Raw genomic sequence first — 14,907 nt, 5'->3', positions numbered from 1 at the left:
CATTCGTCTGCCCATGTCCCTGTGAAACCACTTCTTGTGTGACGTTAGTTCAAAACTGTAAATAGATTGTAAACTCAGTAGCCAAAGCCTGAATACTGATATGATCATATGCAGCATCCCTTTTACTGAAAATCTGAACATAAATAGATGTGAAAAATTCATCCAGTCCAATATTCTACTATTTCTAGGGGCTGGGAACAGGCTGAAGTCAGCTGCAGTCCATACCTTAAAGAAACTGTGAACTCATTGTGGAACATCGAGGACCATGTTAATGCCAAATGTAAGTGAGTAGTACTGTGATTTATCATAGTAAACCTCTTGTAGTATCTGATGCTTTATTGCTTTAATCATTCAGTATGTCACCCTTTAATTTAGTGTTGTGGATAAGTATATACATCTATATATATATAAACCTATTTCTGTACATGGACTGTTGCGCCCCTGTGCATGCAATCTTTAATAAATACTAAGACAGTTCCACCCAATACCTCTATGGAAAAAGTAAATGCACTTTGTTTCCAACTACTTGCCCAGGATCTTAATAAAGATATTCAAGGTTCTCCCATTACATTGGGAAAATAGAAGAATGATACTAAAAGCTGTGGGAATCAAAACTAAAATGAAAAACAAGATCCTTCAGCGCACTCTGTTACACAATCTGAAAACCTGATGCTTAAGAGCACATTATCTGAACTGGGATGCAGATGAGAGCAAATTGCACAAGTTGGGTGATTTGAGAGTACTTGGTAAAAGTGAGGTTTGCAGATGATGGAAACCAGAGTTTAGATCAGAGTGGTGCTGGAAAAGCACAGCAGGTCAGGCAGCATCCAAGGAGCAGGAAAATCTACATTTCATCAGGATGAAGGGCTTTTGCCCGAAACGTCGATTTTCCTGCTCAGATGCTGCCTGACCTGTTGCGTTTTTCCAGCACCACTCTGATTTGAGAGTACATAAGAATTTATAAACTATGCCACCAGTGCATTGCACTCCTGATTTGCGGCTGGTACATAGTGGGCAGGCTTTGGGGATTGAGGAGGCGAGTTACTTGTCGTAGAAATCCCAGCTCTGACCTGCTCTTGTAATCACAGGATTTAGATACAAAATAATCCAGCACCAGGAGTAGAATATTCAATCCTAAAGCCCGTTGTACCATTTAATGGCTGATCTGACTATAAGCGGCATTAATCTGGATTCCCACAAACCCTGATAACCTTTCACCTTCTTGCTCAGTAAAAAGCTATCCACTTGTGCTGTAAAAGATATTCAACGAGTCTGCTTTCATTGCCTCAGAACATAGAACATTACAGCGCAGTACAGGCCCTTCGGCCCTCGATGTTGTGCTGACCTGTCATACCAATCAATTCACCTGGACCGTCTCGGACTCCTCCCTCCCCTTCCTAGACCTTTCCATTTCTGTCTCAGGCGACCGAATCAACACGGACATCTACTATAAACCGACTGACTCCCACAGCTACCTGGATTACACCTCCTCCCACCCCGCCCCCTGTAAAAACGCCATCCCATATTCCCAGTTCCTTCGTCTCGGCCGCATCTGCTCCCAGGAGGACCAGTTCCAATACCTTACAGCCCAGATGGCCTCCTTCAAGGACCACAGATTCCCCCCAGACGTGATCGACGATGCCCTCCACCGCATTTCCTCCACTTGCCGCTCCTCCGCCCTTGAGCCCCGCCCCTCCAACCGCCACCAAGACGGAACCCCACTGGTTCTCACCTACCACCCCACCAACCTCCATATACAGCGTATCATCCGCCGTCATTTCCGCCACCTCCAAACGGACCCCACCACCAGGGATATATTTCCCTCCCCTCCTCTGTCGGTGTTCTGAAAAGACCACTCCCTCCGTGACTCCCTCGTCAGGTCCACACCCCCCACCAACCCAAACCTCCACTCCCGGCACCTTCCCCTGCAACCGCAAGAAATGCAAAACTTGCGCCCACACCTCCTCCCTTACTTCTCTCCAAGGCCCCAAGGGGTCCTTCCATATCCGCCACAAATTCACCTGCACCTCCACACACATCATCTGTTGCATCCGCTGCACCCGATGTGGCCTCCTCTATATTGGGGAGACAGGCCGCCTACTTGCGGAACGTTTCAGAAACACCTCTGGGACACCCGGACCAACCAACCCAACCACCCCATGGCTCAACACTTTAACTCCCCCTCCCACTCCACCAAGGACATGCAGGTCCTTGGACTCCTCCACCGCCAGACCATAACAACACGACGGTTGGAGGAAGAGCGCCTCATCTTCTGCCTGGGAACCTTCCAACCACAAGGGATGAACTCAGATTTCTCCAGTTTCCTCATTTCCCCTCTCCCCACCTTGTCTCAGTCAAATCCCTCGAACTCAGCACCGCCCTCCTAACCTGCAATCTTCTTCTTGACCTCGCCGCCCCCACCCCACTCCGGCCTATCACCCTCACCTTGACCTCCTTCCACCTATCGCATCTCCATCGCCCCTCCCCCAAGTCCCTCCTCCCTACCTTTTATCTTCGCCTGCTGGACACACTTTCCTCATTCCTGATGAAGGGCTTATGCCCGAAACGTCGAATTTCCTGTTTGTTGGATGCTGCCTAACCTGCTGCGCTTTTCCAGCAACACATTTTCAGCTCTGATCTCCAGCATCTGCAGACCTCACTTTCTCCTCCATACCAATCTGAAGCCCATCTAACCTACACTATTCCATGTATGTCCTTATGCTTGTCCAATGACGACTTAAATGTACTTAAAGTTGATGAATCTATTACCATTGCAGGCAAAGCATTCCATACCCTGAACACTCTCTGAGTAAAGAAACTACTTCTGACATCTGTCCTATATCTATCACCCCTCAATTTAAAGCTATGCCCCCTCGTGCTCGCCATCACCATACTTGGAAAAAGGCTCTCCCTGTCCACCCTATCGAATCCTCTGATTATCTTGTATGTCTCTGTTAAGTCACCTCTCAACCTTTTCCTCTCCACCGAAAACAGCCTCAAGTCCCTCAGCCTTTCCTCGTAAGACGTTGCCTCCATACCAGGCAACATCCTAGTAAATCTCCTCAGCACCCTTTCCAAAGCTTCCACGTCCTGCTTATAATGTGGTGACCAGAACTGTACACGATACTCCAAGTGTGGCCGCACCAGAGTTTTGTACAGCTGCAGCGTAACCTCATGGTCCCGGAACTCGATCCCTCTATTAATAAAAGCTAAAACACTGTATGCCTTCTTAACAACCCTGTCAACCTGGGTGGCAACTTTCAAGGATCTGTGCACCTGGACACCGAGATCTCTCTGCTCATCTACACTATCAAGAATCTTACCGTTAGCCCAGTACTTTGTATTCCGGTTACTCCAACCAAAGTGAATCACCTCACACTTGTCCGCATTAACCTCCATTTGCCACCTCTCAGCCCAGCTCTGCAGCTTATCTATGTCTCTCTGTAACCTACAACATCCTTCGTCACTATCCACAACTCCACCGACTTTAGTATCGTCTGCAAATTTACTAACCCACCCTTCTACGCCCTCATCCAGGTTGTTTATAAAAGTGACGACCCTGGTGGTACACCACTGGTAACTGGACTTCAGGATGAACATTTCCCATCAACCACCTGCCTTATGAGGAAGAGAGTTTCAAAGTCTCACTACCCTCTGTGAAAAAATGTTTGGCCTAGTGTCTGTTTTAATTGGGTGATCTCTGATATTTAAACAGTGACACTAGTTCGACATCCTCTCAGAAGAGGGAATATCATCTGCATATTTATTTAGCAAGGCCTCAGAATCTTTACATTTGAATCAAGTTGCCTCTTACTCTGCCAATCTCCAGTGGATACAAGCCTTGCATAGCCAACTATTCCTCCTGAGGCAATCTACCATTCCAGATTTTAGCCTGGTATACCTTGTCTGAAATGCTACTGATGCGTTTATATCTTTCCTTCAATAAGATGGCAAATAATGTGCCCAATGTTGTGGTTCTGTTCGCCGAGCTGGGAGTTTTTGTTGCAAACGTTTCGTCCCCTTTCTAGGTGACATCTTCAGTGCTTGGGAGCCTCCTGTGAAGCCTAATGTGCGAAGTACTCAAGAGCTAAAGCATATCCACCCTATTTTTGCATTCAGCTCCTCTTGCAGTTATAATATTTTAGATATTTCCTAATAACCTTGCTGTAACTACATACTAGCTTTGTGTGATGCATGTGCTAGAACAAATCCCACTGCGTCTCCAAGCTCCGCAATCTAACCATTTCAACCATATACTTTTCTACTCTGCTTGCTAAAATGGACAGTGTCACATTTTCCCACATATACTCCAAATTCTCCATGTTGTGAAGTTGTTTAGAGTAATTGTAGATTGGGAGACAGGAAGTTAGAATTTGGTGTTTGTGCAATTGAGAAAGGTTGCATTGTCCCTTTAAAAGATTGTGGGTTTTTTTCGGTGCTTAGAGATTTTAAGATGTATGTTTGTGAGCAGCAGCATGGGGGTTTGCAGGTGCACAGAGCACCCAAACTGAAACATTTGCATTGAATGACTGTATAGTTAGCAAGCTAAGCAGCTGTTTTTACCAGCTGCTTTTAGTCAATCAGTTTGATACTAAAACCTTAGTAAATATAAATCTGATGGTTTTAACAATAGGACCAATCCTATGTAAGAAATATTGATATATCATTAAGGATATAAAAGTAGTGGGCAGTTTGACAAATACCCCAGAGCTAACTGCCATCCACCATAGCCAACAGCCCTGTCAGTCATCCACGTCTTAGAGATATTCCTGACAGAAGAACGACGGAAGAAGGCACAGAACATTCCGGGAGACACGTAAGCTGGCTGTAATTTCGAGAGACAAAATTCTTTTTTTTTGTACAGAAATGGGACTTGTATTTATTGGGACAGCTTACCATTAGAATCTTGTTTTATTCGGAAGTAGTAGTTAGAAGGGTTTTGTTCGGTTTGTTAATACTTTGTTTAGTTCACTGTTGGAGTTAGATAAATAAATTGTTAGTTGTTAATTTTAAAGTGAGTGTCAAGGATTTATTTTATTTAACCACTATAAGTTGCTGCAACCAGGTTACACCACTTTTCACACACATTTTACAGATTATAGGGCGAGGTGCTCCTCTACAGGTGTTTAGGTTTTAGTTCTTGGCGGGAGTGGGTGTCAACCACTGCTTCTGTAACACGTATCTTTGACCTCTCACTTAACCTCACTATGCCCTTTTGTAGCCTTGTTATGTACTCTTCACAACCTGTTTTCCTACCTATCATTGCACCATCAGGAAAGTTTGCTCCCTTCATTCAAACCATGATATAGCAATAGAGTACTCAAGATCGCTGTACTGATCTGTGGTGCGATCGTTGTCAACATGGAGATCCATTTTTTACTTACTGTCTATTCCCTGTTACCTCACCAATCCTCTGTCCAATCTGATATGCTACTGTGAGCTTTCATTTCCTGTACTTTATCAATTACCTTCTGGAAATTGAAGTACAGTGCAGCCATTGTTTCCCATTTATCCTCCACAAAGAGCTGCTGAAAAGCACTCCAGTAGATTGGTGAAACCTCCTGACCCTTTAATAAAACCATGTTGTCTCTTCCTGTTTATCTTGAGCTTAACCAAGTGCCCTGTTATTACTTATTTAATAACTTGTTTGTAACATTTTCCCAATGACAAATGTTAAGCAAAATGGCTTAAAAGTTTCCTGCTGTTTGTCTCCCTTTTTGAGTTTTGTTTTGCTATCTTAGTGATTTGCAAAAAACAAAGCACGTGTGAATGAGGAAAAAATACTTGTTTACAGAATGGATGTTCAGGATAAGAAATGCATGGCTGGAAATATGATGGGGGCAGCTTCAACTGAAGCATCCAAGATAACATTAGTCAATTATTTGAATAAAAATTTTGCAAGGTTGAGGGAAAATTCAGGTTATTGCCACCAAGGATATTGATGCTAGGTCATGGTGCTTGTTTTAACAGCTGCTTGGGAATGATGAACTGAATGGTCTTCTGTGCCATAACAATTCTGTAATTGATCAGCCAAGGTAAGGTGATACGTAGTAATTAGCAGCAGGTTCTCTACCCCACGTTTGACCTGATACTAGGAGAATGCATGGAGTCCAGGGTGAATGTTGGCAAATCCCAGGGCAACTCTTTCTCTTTTCCATCACCCCACCATTTTGGTAGGACTGTATTGCTGATGGGTCAGGAGATACCCAGTAGGACATTGTCTGTAAGGTATGATTCCATGTGTATGTCTATAAAGCATCTGTATCCCTCTGCTCCCCGCCTACTCATGCATTTATCCAGCCGCATCTTAAATGAATCGACTGTGCCTGCCTCTACCACCTCTGCTGGCAACGCATTCCAGACACCCACCACCCTCTGTGTGAGGTACTTACCGCGTGTCTCTCCCTTAAACTTTCCTCCTCTCACCTTGAAAGCGTGGCCTCTCATTATTGAATCCTTCACCCTGGGAAAAAGCTTGTCTCTATCCACCCTGTCTATACCCTTCATGATTTTATAAACCTCAATCAGGTCCACCCTCAGTCTCCTTTTTTCTAATGAAAATAAACCTCACCTACTCAACCTCTCTTCACAGCTAGCACCTTCCATACCAGGCAACATCCTCGTAAACCTTCTCAGCACCCTCTCCAAAGTGTCCACATCGTTTTGGTAATGTGGCGACCAGAACTGTACACAGTATTCTACATGCGGCCTAGTCAATGTCTTATACGATGTTAACATGACCTGCCAGCTTTTATACTCAATAGCCCATCCAATGAAGGCAAGCATACAATATGCCTTCTTGACCACTCTATCCACCTGTGCAGCAACCTTCAGGATACAATGGACCTTCACTCCCAGATCTCCCTGCCCATTAACTTTTACCAAGGCTCTTCCGTTCATTGTATAATTCATACTAGAATTAGACTTGCCTAGATGCATCACCTCACGTTTGTCTGGATTGAACTCTATCTGCCATTTTTCTGCTTAACTCTCCAGTCTATCTATATTCTCCTGTATTGTCTGACAGTCCCTTTTGCTTTCTGCTACTCCACCAATCTTCGTGTCATCTGCAAACTTGCTGATCATACCAACAGTGCCCTCTTCCAGATCGTTTATGTATATTACAAACAACAGTGACCCCAGCACTGACCCCCGTGGAACACCACTGGTCACCTTTCTCCATTTTGAGAAACTCCCTTCAACTACTACTCTCTGTCTCCTGTTGCTCAACCAGTTCTTTATCCACCTAGCTAGAACACCCTGCACACCATGTGACTTTACTTTCTCCACTAGTCTACAATGGGGAACCTTATCAAACACCTTACTAAAGTCCATGTATATGACATCAACAACCCTTCCTTCATCTAACAACTTGGCCACTTCCTCAAAGAACTCTATTAAGTTGGTAAGGCACAATCTTCCCCGCACAAAACCATGTTGCATATCACTGATAAGCCCATTCGTTTCTAAATATAATTGGATCCTATCCCTCATACCTTCTCCAACAACTTTCCCACCACCGACGTCAGGCTCACTGGTCTGTAGTTACCTGGAATATCCCTACTATCCTTCTTGTACAGGGTGACAACATGAGAAACCTTCCAGTCCTTGGGCACCTCATCTGTATTTAAGGATGCTACAAAGATATCTGTCAGGACCCCAGCTATTTCCCCTCTCGCCTCCCTCAGCAACCTGGGCTAGATCCCATCCAGTCCTGGGGATTTGTCCACCTTAATAACCTCTAGCCTACCCAACATATCTTCCCTACTTAAGTCAACATGATCCAGACTAATCAAACTTCTATGTCTAATCTCAACATTCATCATGTTCCTCTCCTCCGTGAACACTGATCCAAAGTAATCATTCAGAATCTTACGGGTTCTCTCAGGTTCGACGCACAGCTTCCTTTGCTATTCTTCAGTGGACCAATCCTTTCTCTAGTTACCCATTTGCTTCTTATATAAGAATAAAGTGCTTGGGATTCTCCTTAATTCTGCTCGCTAAAGCTATTTCGTGACCCCTTTTAGCCCCCTCAATTCCTTGTTTAAGACTTGTCCTACTCTTCCGATATTCTTCCAGGACCCGTTCTTAGCTGCCTGGACCATATGTACACTTCCCTTTTCCTCTTGGCTAGCCGTACAATTTCTCCTGTCATCCACGGTTCACCAATCTTGCCCTTCCTCTCCTTTGCCTTCAATGGGACATGCCTATCTTTGGAAGCATCCCACATCTCAAATGTGGACGTCCCTTCAAATAACTGTGTCAGGCTGTTGTTTGACTAGCTTGTGGCACAGCTGTTCATATTTTGGCACTATGCTCCACATGTTTGTAAGGAGTTGAGTTTGCCATTGTTACTTTCAGTGAGTAGGTTAGTGTCAGATGGTAGGCCTGGTTTGATTCCTTTGTTTAGACTTTGTGTCAGTTGTTGATATTACTGAGTTTCTTGATATGTCATTCCAGGGGGCACTTTAGAGTCTACCTCATTGCTGTGAGTCTGGAATCATATGAAGGCCAGACCATGTCAGGATGGCAGATGTCCTTCCCTAAAAGGAAGGTGAACCAGATGGATTTTTATAATCATTGCAGTTGTAGCATCGTTGTCATTAAATGTGTTTTTAGATTCCAGATTTTGTTCATTGTTGTGGTTCTGTTCGCCGAGCTGGAAGTTTTTGCTGCAAACGTTTCGTTCCCTGGCTAGGGAACATCATCAGTGCTATTGGAGCCTCCTGTGAAGCGCTGCTTTGATGTTTCTTCCGGTATTTATAGTGGTTTGTTCTTGCCGCTTCCGGGTGTCAGTTTCAGCTGTAGTAGTTTGTATGTGGGGTCAAGGTCGATGTGTCTGTTGATGGATGTTCTTGCCGCTTCCGGGTGTCAGTTTCAGCTGTAGTGGTTTGTATATGGGGTCCAGGTCCATGTGTCTGTTAATGGAGTTTGTGGATGAATCATTCATCCACAAATTCCATTAACAGACACATGGACCTGGACCCCATATACAAACCACTACAGCTGAAACTGACACCCGGAAGCGGCAAGAACATCCATCAACAGACACATCGACCTGGACCCCACATACAAACTACTACAACTGAAACTGACACCCGGAAGCGGCAAGAACAAACCACTATAAATACCGGAAGAAACATCAAAGCAGCGCTTCACAGGAGGCTCCAATAGCACTGATGATGTTCCCTAGCCAGGGAACGAAACGTTTGCAGCAAAAACTTCCAGCTCGGCGAACAGAACCACAACAATGGACACCCGAGCTACAAATCTTCAACCAGACTTTAAAGATTTTGTTCAGATTTCATATTTTATCCTTAATTCACCATCTCCTACTGTTGGAATTGTCCCCAGAGCGATAGCTTGAGACCTAGTGTAGCAGCATTACTGCTTATGTCATCACCTTCCCTGTTACAGATTCTCTCTCTTCAGCGCCAGGAATGGGATGGAGAGAACTCCTGCTTCAAGGCGCGAGAGCATGGGAAGCAATCAGGTTGGAGTTGTTGTTTGTTGAGGATTCTCTCCATCCCATGGAAAAGAGCAATCAGCGCTATCTTTTCAGGTCCAATGACCCTCCTTCAGAACAGTTCTAAAAGGTTACTGGACCCTAAACGTTAACTCTGATTTCTCTCCATGAAGCTAGACGTGCTGAGTTTTTCTGGCTATACTTATTTTTGGTTCTGATTTTCAATGTCTTCAGTTCTTTTGGTTGATCTTTCATTTGTTGCGAGAGTGGTTGGGAAGGCTTTAAACTAATATGGCAGGAGGCTGGAAACCTGTTAAGGAATCAGAGCAGGGGGAATCCAGGACAAGTTCACAAGACAGCAAGGGAATAAGAAAAGATGATAGGTTTTATAAGGGAAATTAGAGCTAATGTAAGTATTCAGGAAGATGCATGCGAAGTGTCCAGGAAAAACAGACCTGAGGAGTGGGGGCTATTTAGAATTCAACGAAGGACAAAGGTATTGATTAAGAAAGGGAAAATAGATTGTGGAGTAAGCTTGCAGGGACCATTAAAACTGACTGTAAAGGTTAATGCATGTATGTAAAGAGAAAAGGAAGGCTGAAGACAGTTAAATGTAGGCCTCTTATAGTCAGAAACAGAGGAATTTATAATGGAGCACAAAGAAATGGCTGACCAGTGAAGTATATACTTTGGTTCTGTGTTTACAAAAAAACATAGAAATGTTGAGGAACACGGGATTTTATGAGTGGAAGGAACAAAAGAAAATCAATATCAGTAGGGATCTAGTTGGGAAGATTGAGATTGACGCCTGATAAATCCCCAGCCTGGTAAACTTTATTCGAGAATCCTTAAGGAGGTGGCCTCAGAAATTTTGGATGCATTGTTGGGCACCTTCCAAGATCCATTGAATCTGGAGCAGAACTAGCAGATTGGAGGGTTGCCAATGTAACCCTTCTGTTTAGAAATGGAGGTAGAGCGTGATGAAGGGCTCTTTCCTGAAACGTTGATTCTCCTGCTCCGTGGATGCTTTTCTAGCATCAAACGCTTGACTCTAATCTCCAGCATCTGCAGTCTTCACTTTCTCCTCATAAGTAACCAATCAGCCTGTCTTCAGCAGCAGAGAAAATGCTGGACCATAAGGCCATCTGGCCCCTCGAGACCACTCTTCGATCTTTTCGTGGTCTCAGCTGTAACTGATCCCTTACCTGTCTTCTTGCCATAACCCTTAATTTCTGAAGTTGAAAAAATTATTTGTCTTACCTCAGAAAATGATTTTAAAGCTATCTTCAACTACTTCACTGGGCAGGGAATTCCACAGATTCACAACCCTGTAGGTGAAAAAAAATCCATCTCCATTCAGTCCTAAATCTGCTACTCCTAATTTCGAGGTTATGCCTTCTTATCCTAGTTTTATCCGCCAGTGGAAACTCTCTACTCCTCATCTATTCCCTTCATAATTTTATGTGTTTCAATACGATCCCCTCTCACTCTTCTAAATTCCAATGAATATAATCCCAGTCTACTCAGTCTCACCTCATACACCAATCCCCTCAACTCTGGAATCGACCAAGTGAACCTCTTCTGCACCTCCTCTCATGCCAGTGCATCCTTTCTCACATAAGGAGACCAAAACTGCATGCAGTACTCCAGGTGTGGCCTCACCAGCACCCTGTACAGCTGCAACACAACCTCCCTGCTTTTGAACTCACTCCTTTTAACAATGAAGGACAAAATTCCATTTGGTTTCCTAATTAAAATACAACATTCCTTGTTGTAACTGCAGACCAATCTTCTGTGATTCATGCACAAGGACACCCAGGTCCCTCTTCGTAGCAGCATGCTGCAACCTTTTACCATTCAAGTAATAGTCCTTTTTACTGTTATTCCTCCCAAAATAGATGACTTCACATTTATTAACATTGTATTCCATCTGCCAGATCTTTGCCCACTAACCACGACTACCTCCCAATGCAACATTTCACAGTACTTTGCACACTTTGCTCTACCATTCACCTTAGTGCCATCTGCAAACTTTGACACACTGCGTGGTCCCCAACTCCAAATCATCTATGTAACTGATCCCTGAAGTACACCACTAGTCACTGATCATCAATCAGAAAGCACTTATTTATCCCACTCATTTCTTGTAGATAACTAATTCTCTCTCCGTGCTAACACATTATCCTTAGCGCCATACATCTTTATCTTTTTCCGGCACCTTGACAAATCCCTCGAGATACACCACATCTCCTGGGTCCCCATTGTCCACTGTTTTCGTCATGTCTTCATAGAAATCCAGTAAAATCCAGTAGATGACTTAAGCATGACCTGCCTTTCTTGAACACCTGCTGCATCTGCTCAACGGAACAATTTCTGTCTAAATGTCTTGCTGTTCCTTCCCTGATAATAGATTCAAGCATTTTCCCCACTGCAGAATTAAGCTAATTTGTCTATCATTCCCAACTTTTGTCTACCTCCTTTTTTTAAGTGGTGTCCTATTTGCTGGTTTCCATTCTGCTAATACTGTTACAGATCCAGCAAATTTTGGAAAATTATCACAAGTGCGTTTGCTATTTCTCCTGCCATCTCTTTTGAGTATCCTGGGTGCATTCCATCAGGGCCATGGCACTTGTGTTCTTTTAGCTCCATTAGCTTGACAGCCATTACTGCTTTTGTAATCATGATTGTTTCCAGATCCTCTCCTACCTTCATCTACTTGTCAATTGCTGGCATGTTATTCATGCCCTCCTTTGTGAAGACCAACTCAAAATACCTGTTGAATGCCTCAGCTATTTCTTCATATTACATTAATAAATTCCCCTCTTATAAAAGAGTCCATTATAAAAGACTGAATTGTGGAGCACTTGGAAAACAGTGACAGGATTAGGCAGAGTTGGCATGATATAGCAAAGAGGAATCATGCTTGATAAATGTATTGGAATTAATGAAGCGAGTGAGTTAAATGTGGTTTATTTGGACTTTGAGAAGGCCTTTACCAAAGTCCTGCATTAGTGTGTAAAATTAAAATGCTTGGGATTGGGGTGGTGATGGCAATGCTCAGAGAAATGGTTGACAGATGAGGTACAGTGAAGGAATAAATGAACTGGAAAAGTCTCAAGGAAGAGCTATTTAGTTATAATAACAATAAGTTAACATGGTATGTCAGGAATATGCACATGACGAGTGAAATGGTTTCTGCTGTGTAGCAGATCAAGGAAGAAAAGAGATTTAAGATATTGATAGTTGCATGGTTGTACAAAGCTAAAACATTGCTAAAAGGGTGCAGATGGTGAGGCTTTTTGCATTGCATTCATCAAAATGAGGTCGGAAACAAAGGGATACCACTTTATACAGCAGAGAAGAAGATGCTGATTGGTTGGCCATGACTGGTGTGGAGATGCAACCAGAACAATTACCAATCTTAATTCTCAGATCAATCTATGAATCTACCTCAGATTTTTCTGGAACGGGAAGCTGCCTCAAAAATTTGAACAGTTGAAGCTAGCTATCTCACATTGCTACTGTTCAGTAAATCCATGAGGGCTTTCTTCACTCACAAGGTACAGCCCATTCAAAAAGACATCATGCCAACCACCCAAACAAGTAATATAATCTGAGTTGCAGTGCCAGTGTGATGCCAGCTATGTAGGTTGTGTCTCAATGACTGGCAAACTGTACCAAACAGCATGTCCTGTTCACTAGACAGCTGCAGTGGGCCACTCCTGCTCAACCAGCTGATGCTTGCCAGCCTGACAAGTATATCCAATATGATTCTGCTGTTGGACATTGTTTTTTTTTTAAAAATCCAGGTTGTGCTAAGATTTATTCTGGAAAACAATTTAAAATCATCATTTGGGATTATAGTGTGATCATTTCAGCAAGCTAGAATACAGCCGACCCAATTATGTAGATAAAAGGAATTTGTGTGTACATTGTACCTTGTTCCAAACAAAAAACATCCTGGAAACATCAAATCTCTGCTGAATCCCCATGACAATACCCTGACCAATCAGTGTCTACATGCCCAGTCTGAAATGTAATATTAGAACAAAGAACCTTACAGCGCAGAACGGGCCCTTTCGGCCCTCAATGTTGCGCTGATCTGTGGAACTCGTCTGAAACCCACCTAACCTATACTCTTCCATTCTCCTTCATATGCCTATCCAATGAACATTCAAATGACTTTTAAGTTGGTGAGTCTACTACAATTGCAGGCAGGGTGTTCCATGCCCCTGCTATTCACTGAATAAAGGAACTATCTCTGACAAATGTCCTATATCTATCACCCCTCAATGTCCCCTTGTGCTAGCCATCACCATCCGAGGAACAAGGCTCTCACTGTCCACCCTATCTAACCCTCTGATTATCTCATGTCACTTCTCAACCTTCTCTCTAAGAAAACAGCCTTAAGTCCCTCAGCCTTTTATCACAAGACCTTCCCTCCATCCGAATAGATCTTCTCTGAACCCTTTCCAAAGCTTCCACATCCTCCTTGTAATGCGGTGACCAGAACTGGAAGCAGTACTCCAAGTGTGGCCACATTGTTGAGGGGTGTTTTAGACTGTGAATGGAGTGAGAGACAGAGACAGTAAAAAGGCCTCCAGTTGTCTTTATTCAGAGAACTTGCTGTTACGGATTTCTGAGCTGAAGCTGCGGCATTGAGTGGAAGTGGCTTTCTTACACCATATCATAACAGGCAGCTTAACGTTTTCAGAATACAAAGATTAATACATTAATAGGTTTAACATTTGCACAGTATAGTTAATGATCATTAATGTACTTGGCATTTACAGGGTGCTGTTACCAGTTCATGGAAATTATTCTTCTTTCCATGGTTTTGATAGTTTATTTTTGTTTCCTATAACATACTTGAAACTGACAGACTCAGGCAGGTACTTGAAAATTGTCTGTTCTGTTAAGTGATTTAGACCATATGTGAACACTCTGCGGTTACCCCGCTACTGTGTGTTCAAGAGCTTTTACTATGCTAGATGGTCGTGCCTATCTGCTGTCTTTAGTTCTCTTTGTATCACTTGTTGTTGTTGCTGGAAACTTTGATTCTGATCGAATGAAGTTTTCCTGATACAATCTTTGATTCTTTCCCATCCTGTGGGTTTCTGCTGAACTCCACAACTGCAGTTATGTGCTGTTTCAATTTGGTCAAGCTTGTGATCATAAAATATTCTACCGAACTGTGATTTTATGAATGGATGAATGAGACCGTGGTTGGGATGCCTATTTTGTGGGTTACTCGGTCATTGATGGATAGATTGGACAGCAGATTTTGGAAATATTCAGATGTAACAGAGTTATTGCTCTGGGTGACTTCAACGGACCCAATATTGATTGGATCCTCTTTAGTGCAGGTGGCCTGCATAGTGCCAATTTTTGTCAGGTGTGTCAGTTCCTGACTTAAAATTAGATAGGCCAACTTGATTTGG

The 14,907-nt window shown here is 43.3% G+C and overlaps 1 protein-coding gene across 2 annotated transcripts in view; it reads left to right on the top strand.

The window, feature by feature from the left end:
- pomt2 (protein-O-mannosyltransferase 2) overlaps positions 1-14,907 on the top strand; it is a 217,352-nt gene that overhangs the window by 118,210 nt on the left and 84,235 nt on the right. For both annotated transcript variants that reach the window (XM_060828634.1, XM_060828633.1), the window contains exon 14: positions 189-280. In XM_060828634.1, coding sequence (XP_060684617.1) covers positions 189-280 — 92 coding nt within the window. The remainder of the gene's footprint in view (positions 1-188; positions 281-14,907) is intronic.

The sequence above is a fragment of the Hemiscyllium ocellatum genome, chromosome 8 (assembly GCF_020745735.1).
Source record: "Hemiscyllium ocellatum isolate sHemOce1 chromosome 8, sHemOce1.pat.X.cur, whole genome shotgun sequence".
Taxonomy (NCBI): domain Eukaryota; kingdom Metazoa; phylum Chordata; class Chondrichthyes; order Orectolobiformes; family Hemiscylliidae; genus Hemiscyllium; species Hemiscyllium ocellatum.
This window is presented reverse-complemented; position numbering and strand designations above follow the sequence as displayed.